This window comes from Styela clava, chromosome 4, assembly GCF_964204865.1.
Source record: "Styela clava chromosome 4, kaStyClav1.hap1.2, whole genome shotgun sequence".
Lineage (NCBI taxonomy): Eukaryota > Metazoa > Chordata > Ascidiacea > Stolidobranchia > Styelidae > Styela > Styela clava.
The window spans coordinates 16,407,463-16,418,360 of record NC_135253.1 but is presented as its reverse complement, the minus strand read 5'-3'; the positions used below and the strand labels follow the sequence as shown (position 1 = coordinate 16,418,360).

Here is a 10,898-nt window from a genome sequence, read left to right as displayed (position 1 = left end):
ATAGCCAATGAAATACCAATTTTATTTACAATTTCAAATATTCTACATTAATTTTACGAATATGGCAAGTGGCAAAACTCCAAGACTTGAGTGAATTCTAGTTCAATAACTGAAAATTCTACGTATAATTGGTCTCTACGATGCGATAAGGTATTTGGGAAAAAAATGTGACTTTGATGAAAATTCAACATTTGGTAAATTATCTCTTTTGGATAATCTTTCTCCAAAATATCAGACACTTGTAAAAATTGTAGAGCATTTGAAGCTAAAAGACAAACTTAATTTGAATATCTTTGACCTATTTGATGAAGTTGCACTTATTCAAAAACAATTTGGCACGATGCAAAGCACTAAACTGTTCACAGAATGCCGTTTGATTGGGTCAATGTTAAATAAACATTAAATGAAAAACACATATTTTTTAATATATCTTTTTAGCCTGCATATAATTTTTGTTTCATTGTTTATATTGTTCTTTCCCGCAAGTTACAAAATAAATGATGACAGTAATCTATGTCCTTTATTGAGACTTTTCATAGTTGGCAACCCTAGTCTCGAGTCAAGCTCGTGAATATATTTTATAATAGCGTATGCAATACATGTATGAATGAAACAAGTAAGTAATGTAGATTTGGCTTATCTAATAAATATATGCACAGTGTTATGTCCAAGACAAATCGGTACGGGAAGGTTGTACGGCGTAAAATTTATTTCGTCACGAAGAGAGACCGCTTCGCGGAATGAGAACATAAATCTGAATCCCTTTGCACGTCGGCCGGTTAGCTCAGTTGGTTAGAGCGTCGTGCTAATAACGCGAATGTCGCGGGTTCGATCCCCGTACTGGCCAGACACGCCTCGATAGCTCAGTCGGGAGAGCGTCAGACTGAAGATCTGAAGGTCCCTGGTTCAATCCCGGGTCGAGGCACTCTTTTACTATCTTCATGCATTGTCAATCGCTTCAATCGATTTTTGGTACACTTCAAATTTCTGTAGCAAATTCATTCTGTGTCTCGGTCAACAAACGTCTTTTTCCACATACAGACAAAGTTTTTTCAAGTTTTACTCTCGGGCAGTCGACTTCTGATATATCACAAGCCTGCAAGCTGAAGCCAAGGTGGCTACTATCGAAAAACTTCAATATGGTTGCTCTTATGACGGCTTGCAGTCGGGTTTTTTATAAAGATTTACTTCTGCGTTTGAAGCATTCATCATCGCCTAGCTTGTACACTTCACATCAAAGTCCTGATATTTTTACAAGATGCAAATTGCACACTATTAATGGATTGAAATATAAAATAAATAAAAATGCATATCTCATCAATGTGCAATCATGGTCTTCTCTGCATACTGCATCAAAATTTCGTTCGTCAGAAGTAACCAATAACCAGAAAGAGAGTAATAATGTCAAGGATCATAGGAATGTACCAACAGCGTCTGAAGTTTCACGATTATTTTCATTGGCTAGACCAGAAGCAAAAAAGCTAGCAGGTAAAATGGATTTCTTTATTCCAGTATTCTGTAATTTGTAGTCTAATTAAATATTACTGTATTAGCTGAGTAGTGGGGAAATTAACATTATGATATTCTACTAACTTAATTCTCTTATGATAAGCATAATGATTGATAGAATTGAAAGTAAATTTCAATTTTTGTTGTGGGATATTTGTGACCCAGTGTCAAAAATTAAATTCTGATATTGAAGTATGGCAATCACAGTACAAAATTGTTACAAATTCTATAATATTCTATCAAAAAAACACAGGAGCAATCACTCTGCTTGGAATTAGCAGTTCTGTCACTCTTGCTGTACCCTTCTGCATGGGACGTCTCATTGATCTTGTGCAAGTGGCTGCATCTCAGGGTGGAATGGAAGACACATTAATGAAAGTTGCAATAGGACTGTCAACCATATTTGTCATTGGTGCTGCAGCAAATGCTGGAAGGGTTTATCTTTTGCAGCTATCAGGTAAATTGTGTGATACTTTTTCATTTTGAAGTTTTGTTGATAGAATGTGTGATTGCGTAGTACTGTAGTATTACAGTGTTGAGAAGCTTGAGTCGTTGAATCAACTCGAGTCACTCTCAATCAGAGACTTGGGTCATGACCATTGACTCGACTTGACTCATCAAGACTCACAGTTTGGGGCCTTCTAACCTATGCTCAATATATGCGCTATAATTTAATAAACTCCCTAATACTGTAATATTGTTAATGACTTTTTACAGAATTCTGAAAAAATACTCCAATTCTAAAAAATTTTCTTTTTAGGTCAGAACATCATGAAAAAACTGAGGGAACGAGTATATTCATCTATTCTTGGACAAGAAATTGCGTTCTTCGATTCTTCTAGAACTGGGGAATTAATCAACAGACTTTCTGCAGACACAGAGCTTGTCAGTTCATCAGTTACTCAGAATGTATCAGATGGATTGAGATCGCTTGCTCAGATTATTGCAGGAATTGGCATGATGGTTAGACTTAACTTAAATGTTATAGAATAGGGAATAATGGAAACCTGATTCATGCTGCCTATATTACCAAAAGTATGTGGGTATCCTTCCATGGTTAGCAGCAATAGATACCACCCTGATGTCTTTATTTCACATGGTGATCTGATATTTAATTGATGAGATATTTGGGGAGCTTAGAGACATTGACTTGACTCGAGTCACCATTATCAAAGTCTCGAAGTGACTCAAGTCATCTAAATGTAATGACTCTGACTCGTCTCTAACTACAGTAAAACTCAACTCAGGTATTGACCAGACTCGTGACTCGACACAGATTGGTGATATTTTTAAAGTTGAGCGAATGCTCGTAAATATGAAATTATTATAAATTATCAATGGCTCAAGTTTATTTATCGATTCACCATAATTATAGGCTAGTTATCTTTACGGAATCACGCCCTGATAAAGCTTTTCTGTGTAAAACTTAGAAATGTCAGCTAATTACTGCCAGTTGTGCTTCATTTAACCTAAACATTATGATAGACGTTATACAACACAATTTCTCATTTTTAGTTCTTCATGTCTGCTGATTTAGCAAAGGTTGTATTGAGTGTAGTCCCACCTGTTGCTGTCACTGCTATCATATATGGAAGGTTTGTAAGGAATATTACACAAAAGACACAAACTGCACTCGCTGAATCAACCCAGGTAATTTTAGTAGATATACTCAAGTAGTACTCCTTCTAAGTGATAGGAACATGCTTGCCATTGCACCTCTAATTACCCTGCAGGATTTTGAATCATGTGGGGTTAATTACGTGCCAGAGGATGGCCTGACCCCTCACTGTCATTAGATGGTCCCAGTATCCGCTCGTCGGTTATGTCTTCCTCTGCCAACAAAACCATGCATCTGAAACAAATAACCGGTTATTATATGACATGGGTTGGGAACTGGATGAAATGTCAATTATCTATCATATGGTTGAGTCATCTTAAATTTTGTTTACTAACTTTGTTTTTCCAATCCTTCTTTAATAAGATTGCAGAGGAAAAAATAAGTAACATAAGAACGGTGAGGGCATTCGCTCGAGAATCTGTTGAATGTCAGAATTATTCTGAAATGGTTTCAAAAGTTCGAAATTATGGAAGAAGGGAAGCTGTAGCAAAAGCAATATTTTTTGGTTTGGTAAGTCAAAGTGTTATATTAACAATATTTATTAAACTTAAATTTTTTCTATTATATCAAGTAGTATATTCATGAGTATTTCCAAGTTGATCATATCAATTATCTAAGTAGTTTTGATTGACTCTATATTTTTCACTTACCGCATTTGAAGGCGCACTTTGAATACTTTTTTTTATCAAAATTGATTGTGTGCTTTATAAGCCGGTGCGCCTTATGTATGGATCAGGTAGTGCTTTATTGCCTAAGCTCAAAACCAGTACCAGACCAATTGTACCTCATTGCCCGGTGCGGTGTGCTCGCTTTTTTTTCTGGACAACACCCCAATATTGGCAATTTATTGGTGGTGCACTTTATGGCTGGTAGAATACGTTACATATATCCCAGTTATACCTTGTTCAAATTGATTTCCCCAAAAATATTCTTCTAAGAATGGAAACACACTGAAATTCCATATTTTACACCTTGCACTAATCGACAATCATTTGAATCAAAATATTGTTATCTATACGTTTTTTTCCACATCATATTATGATAATTTCAGATGGGCTTATCGGGCAATTCCATCATGCTACTTGTTTTATACTATGGAGGTTTAATGATGCAATCATCTGTTATTACCGTTGGAGATTTATCAGCATTTTTACTTTATGCCGGATATGTCGGGATTTCTATTGGAGGACTGAGCAGCTTCTACACAAATATTAATAAATCTCTTGGTGCTTCGACGAGGTTGTGGCAGCTTGCAGATCGAAATCCACTTATTCCTGTTAATGGTAAAGTTAGCCAATATTGTCATAATGCATTATTCTGCTAGTTCTCAAACTTTCGTTAGATTTGTGCCCCTCCTTCCAAAGACTCTTTAACCCTTGTGACCCCCCAAAAAATATCGAGTTTAGTATTCAACTCATTGAAGGCCTATGCTTGTGGACCCCAGAGAACCCCTATGTGCGCCTTCCCCCAGGCCCGATTGCCCCCATTTTGAGAAACTCTGTGCTAACTCCTCCAATTTTTAAGTTTAAAAGATGTTTCACCAGAAATGTAATAATTTAATTAATCTATTCTTTGAAAGCTATTCAATCGTGATCTGTCTGTTCTAACTTGTTTTATGGGACTTATGTGAGTGATTGGTAGTGGTGTAAGGTGCTTCGAACCATACACACAAAATTTCACACAGAGAACTGTCAGTAATAATGGTTTGCCCATGGTTGACTTGAATGATATTATAAGCCTTCTGAAGAAACTATTTCCACAACTTAGGGCACTTAGAAAAATTTTACAAGTTCTACACTAAATTACTTGACCGGCCGGGTTGTGCCCTTCGGGCCGCCTGTTGCACACCCTGGTCTAAGTTGTAATTGTGCAAATGACCAGTTATAACGTACAGTATATTCTAAGTTTGGATTAAGTATCATCTATTTTGACCGAGTGATTTTGACTTCACATTTCAAACTGAACAACATTTTCTGATGTTCAGAGGGTGTAATTCCCAACATATCACTGAAGAACAGCAATATCATATTCGACAATGTAAATTTTACATATCCAACAAGAGACGAATATCAGATCTTCAACAATCTTAATCTAACTGTAAAAGCTGGATCAGTAACAGGTTTGTCGAAGTATAATTAAGTTGTCAGGTGCTGATGTCTTTCTTTATACTTTCTTTATTATGTGAATAATTAAACCAAATTACCAGCATTGACATTCGTTCCATGTTGTGAAATAACATCTCTCCATTTTTTATATTATCCCATGGTCAAGTAAAAATAGTTTTCATTCAGAGAAGCATTTTATATGACGCCTTGGCTCAGCATAGGCAAACACTGACATGTGAGAAGCTACTTGATTTTAGATTTAGAAGTACCGTTATCTATCCGGTTTGGCATTGCCTACCTAATTTAATAAACTTTGGGTGAGTGGTAGGCGTGAGATTCCAACCTGCGATGCCATCATAGTTAAATTAACGCTTTAACTACTAGGCCACTGCGCCCTACATTGTTTAAATGTGATGTGACATTTTTTATCCTTTTTCAACTTTTTTCAAACTATAATACTAATTTTAAATCACTTCAACTTTGCTTATAATACCTATAATGTCAAAAGAATTTGTGTCATTTGAATACACTCTCATTGTGTTAATGCTCTACGTTTTACTTTACAGCCGTTGTAGGTTCAAGTGGTTCAGGTAAATCTACAATTGGATCATTGTTATTAAGATATTATGAACCAAACACCGGTTCTATCAAGATTGGAGATTTTGATTTGAAAACAATCAATCCTACGTGGATTCGCTCACATATTGGTACAGTGAGTCAGGTGAGCTTTATGTATTTTTGTATCGCATGGCAGGGTACTATACAATATACATAATCTAAGGTGGTTATTTAGCATGCATATGTTGTTAGCTATTAAGTCAAGTCATTACTTACCGATCTTGATCGGTAAGTATGTTGATAGGTATTTATCTGTTTGTTTGTTTCACATTCGTATGTTACGCTATATCTCACGAAAACGAGGTTGAATCTGCTCCAAATTTTGCATGTGCATTATCATATCTCGGACCGATTTTGGATGAAATATGTCGTATGATTAGCAGGTTATTAATTAACTAGTGGTGGGACACGTGGTGTCACTATTGAGTCAGAGCGAAGGATACGAAACCGCAAGATCGATAGGTCGGCGGTCTCCGATCACTATCTAGTTAGGATAATAGTAAACCTGTTGGAAATTGTTTCTGAGAGTATTATCCTCAACTACACTTCACTACTTATTGTTTAGTTTATGGCAAATGCTTCTTACAATATGGTATATACTAAATATTTATGGTATTATTAGATATTGAAATCCTCAATGCATCTGCAGTCTCCATAGAGTACTCGATAAATTTTCCTGGGTTCTATTTTTAGTAGATTTAATTCCAGTTGCTAATTCAAAAACCTATCGTATTATGGCAATGTTTTAATAGTCACCTTACTTTTTTCTCTACCTCCCAACTGGCGGTCACTGCCCCAGTAAAATTGTGTGTTTAACTATTCATCTCTCTTATTTTAGTATGCTATTTTCACCCAATGGAAAATATAAACTTGACTTTAAATATTTTAGGAACCAATCTTGTTCTCTGGTTCAGTTCGTGAAAATATTTCATATGGTGCGGAAGACGCAAGTTTAGTAACAGAAGATCAACTGATAGAAGTATCAAAACAAGCAAATATTTATAGTTTTATATCTGAATTGCCTGATGGTTTTGATACATTAGTTGGAGAAAGAGGAATCACATTATCTGGGGGACAAAGACAACGAATAGCAATTGCTCGGGCTTTGTTGAAAAATCCACAGATACTAGTATTGGATGAAGCGACTAGGTGAGTTTTTTTTTGTTTGTTCTAATTAGGTATGCTTAGTAGTATTGTCGATTCTATTATTTTCGCATATGTTAATCTTGTGACAAATTCATACTGAGGTAATGTCTGAGTGTAGAAGCTCAAGGTGCTAGAAAAATTGATCTGACATATATTTATCGTTGCATTTCATCTGACTTGGGCAAGACTTTCAGATTATCTAACAACAAAGACATTGAAAAAGGCAAAGTAGTTGCCTAGGTGGTTGCACATTATTGGTGATTTATTTGTCTCCATGAACTAGAGCAGGGTGGTCCAAATCCAGGCCCACGGGCCACATGTGGCCCGCCGCTTCATTATCTGTGGTCCGCGCCGCATTCGAAGAGTAATCAAAATATCGTATTTTAAACTGCTTCTCATAATATAAATCAGGAGAATCGTTTGACATATTGTTGTTATATCATCACTGTGACTGAATTGACTAGTATGATGGCTAGCTGAAGCAACTAGCGAAGTTGAATGATGTGATGGGATGGGCAGTTTAAATTGTTACCTGGATTTCTATTGTTTTGGTCAGAAATATATGCTAACAATATAGGCATAATAGAAAACTGAAAATCGAATGCGGATTCCATTAGCTTAGGTTGGCAATGCCTGATAACTATGTGTTTACACAATAGAAGTCTTGTTTTACCTCTTTACCTATTCTTGGTACTATTCTGGCCCGCGACCAATGCCAAAATAATTTTGTGGCCCGCGGAGCCCACAACCTTGGACCACCATGAACTAGAATAACAAGGGCAAGCCCTGTTGACACTCCTTCGATTAAACTGCACAGATAAACATATTTTCGAAAACACTCATATGTACTTTACAGGAATATGTAAAATATTTATTATGATGTCATAGTATATTCAAAATTTATTTATGACATCACACCTAAATTTGTAAAATACTAGATATGACGTCACAATTTTAAATGCACCCTTCCCAATGAAGTCCCCACAAGCGTGATGTCTTATTTTATATTTTCCTTTTCATCCAAACTTTCGTATCATTTCAGTGCATTGGATGCAGAAAGCGAGCATTTGGTTCAAGAAGCGCTAGACAGATTAATGATTGGAAGAACGACAATTACAATTGCTCACCGATTATCTACTATAAAACATGCAAATGTCATCGCAGTTTTGTCACAAAATAATCGAAATGGTACAAGTATTGCTGAATTAGGCTCTTATGAACAACTTATGAAAATAGATGACGGAATTTTCAGGAAATTAGTGGAGAGACAAACTCAGAGTGTATCATAGTTTTTTGTATTAAATCAGGGGTGTGCAACCTCGGACTCGGGGCCAAATGCGATCCCCGCAGAAAAGTGCAAATTTGAATGGTGTGCTGCCCATTAAAACGAGTTTTTAATTTAGTGTAATCTGGTACGTGCGAGCAATTCCAATGACTTTAAAAATGTACTTCGCTGTTCGCACTATGAGGGTTTATACGTTTGGTATGCTTATTTCATTATTGCTGTGCAGATAGTCAATGACAAAATATGGTATTAAATGCAAATTTTATCATATGCAACTATATTAATTTGTTATATTGAGATTTCTACTTTTCATATAAAAACTCCCATTACATTTTAAATTTTATGTTATTAGCCAATGCTTGGTTGTTGCTCGCTGCTTCAAAATATGTGTTCTGTATTTTGAATAAATTTTGATTTGCAAGAAATGAAGCTAAGAGATTAATTATACCCGACTCACCTAACTCGTACAAAAGGCAGTCATATCTACTTTGTTTACACATATGTTCCAAGCTTGGGGCAATCATTATACCTTCACACTTATTTACCCCAAAAAGTAATACATTTTATTTACGATTAAAATTTCCAAGTGTTACTACTTATTTTGTTGTAATTCCGTATTAAAAAAATCGTGAATCATAACGAGCGTATTTGATGTCGCGTTCACATTGGATAGAGAGAGAGAGAGAGAGATTTATTGCCACAAAAACAAAATCAACACTAATATAAACATAATACAATAACGAAAATATTCCACAGTAATTGATTATTGCTTTGTGCGGGTCGGTGTGCAAGACCGATTAAAGTCATCTAGGCTCCCGACCCTTGTGTATGTGCTATATATAAGTTCATCATAGGTGGATACAAATGAGATTAAATATAAATATATAAAAAATAAATACGAGGAAAAAAGGAAACGAGTCGGCAATTTAATGGTATTATGGAAGTTACTAAGGGCAATTTAGAGAGGTCATGTGTTGGTTGAAGCCGGACATGTCCAATGGAAAAATTTTCACGAAAAGCATATTTTTTGGTATTGGACACAGACCGGGATCAAAAATGAATACCAAGGACGAAAAATAATATTATCACAGATTCAGTAATAGACTGAGTGCATGATGTAAAAAATATCATTACTTGTCGATCTTGTTTATTGATCTTTGTCTGTTTGTCTGTCTGTTAGATGCAAGCGATATCTCAAGAAAGCGGGGTTTAATCTCCACCCAATCCAATTTTGCATGTGCGTTCATCATTTCGCGGACCAGATGGCTATTGATTTTGGTAGAGTTATGTCGTATAATTAGGGATCTATTAATTAATTGGTGTTTGGACACACGGTGTCACTATAGAGTCATGAATCGAAACCGCAGTTTTGATCGATAAGTCTTTGGTCTCCGACCGATACTCTAGTTTGACACCTTGATTAGTTCACGATATAAAAAGGTTATTGAATTAAAAGTGGCTACCAACATTCTTAAGTATTAATACATACTTTTGAAATAGAATAGTAGTTAATATATGATCCACAGTTGAATATGAACAATTAAATATGCAATTATTATTGCAGTTAATCACTTTTTCACAATATATAAAGGTTATTAAATTAATTAACAAATGGGCTACTATCATTTATAAGTATTTATGCATACTTGGAACTAGAATATTAATTAATATATGATCCACAATTAAATATGCAATAACTATGCAGTTCATCAGTAATACCACAATAACTTTCAATAACATAAAAAAGGTAATTACAGTATATTAGGCAGTACTATATGGATCAAGGGAGGAAGATTTTATACTCAATTACATGGAGAAATGAAAATAACAACGAGCCAATCATATTATGACATGTTTAGCAATAATTCAAAAGATAGAAATATCAATAACAATGGCTTTTAAAGTCGAACATAGAAATCATCAAATTGATGCCAATGAAAGAAAAGAGAACAGCAATTTTATTACCTATATACATACATGAGATGGAAAAAAGGGCTATGACCCTCAGTGTGCAGTGTTTATATGAAACAGTTGAATTTATAGTAATGTAGTAATTTATATAATGCAGTTTTCAACACAGTTCTAAAGGCATATTAATTAAACTACAGATATTAGGACAAGTTAGAATATTTCAGTAGGAAATATTTTTTCAGTTTCTTACTGAAAACATGCACAGAACTTTTTTTAGTTTCAGGTGGAACATTGCCCCAGACCTGTACACCCATATACTTCAAAGATGTTTTGTCCACCTCAGTGGACACTTGTGGAGTAAAGAAAACCTTGTTTCTTTGAGACCTCGTGCAGTAATTGTGCAGTTTTTTTAATGGGGTGAAATAATGTTTAAAAACAGAAGGGACAAGGTCATTTTCATACCGATGCATGAACTTACGCTATTTCTAGCGTATGTATATCAGACAGCTGTAGGAATTCATACTGGTAGTAGAGCTGCAGATTAGTTACACGAACTTTCTCTGCAAATGCCATACATCGTAAAACTTTATTTTGCAAAACATGAACTGGCTGTAAGAAAGACCTTGATGCTGAGCCCCAACTTAGCAGACCATATTGCAGACGTGAGTGAAATAGACTAAAATATACTAATTTAAGTGTTTTAGAT

At 35.2% G+C, this 10,898-nt stretch overlaps 1 protein-coding gene and 2 non-coding genes across 3 annotated transcripts; all 3 read left to right on the top strand.

Moving 5' to 3' along the window:
- Positions 1 to 773: 773 nt before the first annotated feature.
- Trnai-aau (transfer RNA isoleucine (anticodon AAU)) lies at positions 774 to 847 on the top strand. Its single transcript has one exon. It is a non-coding gene; the product is annotated as a tRNA-Ile (tRNA).
- Positions 848 to 852: 5 nt separating this feature from the next.
- On the top strand, positions 853 to 925 carry Trnaf-gaa (transfer RNA phenylalanine (anticodon GAA)). The gene has a single exon. It is a non-coding gene; the product is annotated as a tRNA-Phe (tRNA).
- A 31-nt stretch (positions 926 to 956) lies between these two features.
- Positions 957 to 8,920, top strand: LOC120326868 (ATP-binding cassette sub-family B member 10, mitochondrial-like). The gene is made up of 10 exons (XM_039393221.2): positions 957 to 1,488; positions 1,763 to 1,966; positions 2,270 to 2,472; positions 3,025 to 3,159; positions 3,491 to 3,637; positions 4,179 to 4,410; positions 5,112 to 5,246; positions 5,799 to 5,953; positions 6,740 to 6,999; positions 8,039 to 8,920. The coding sequence occupies exons 1-10, from the start codon at positions 1,140 to 1,142 to the stop codon at positions 8,283 to 8,285; spliced, it is 2,067 nt and encodes a 688-aa protein (XP_039249155.2). The 5' UTR covers positions 957 to 1,139; the 3' UTR covers positions 8,286 to 8,920.
- The last annotated feature ends 1,978 nt before the right edge of the window (positions 8,921 to 10,898 follow it).

What these genes read in the sequence shown, in the direction of transcription:
- LOC120326868 (XM_039393221.2), top strand. Translation starts at nt 1,140, where the DNA reads ATGGTTGCTCTTATGACGGCTTGCAGTCGGGTTTTTTATAAAGATTTA. An exon ending in AGAAGCAAAAAAGCTAGCAG is followed by an intron (nt 1,489 to 1,762) that starts GTAAAATGGATT and finishes AAAAAAACACAG; the next exon opens with GAGCAATCACTCTGCTTGGA. An exon ending in TTATCTTTTGCAGCTATCAG is followed by an intron (nt 1,967 to 2,269) that starts GTAAATTGTGTG and finishes TTTTCTTTTTAG; the next exon opens with GTCAGAACATCATGAAAAAA.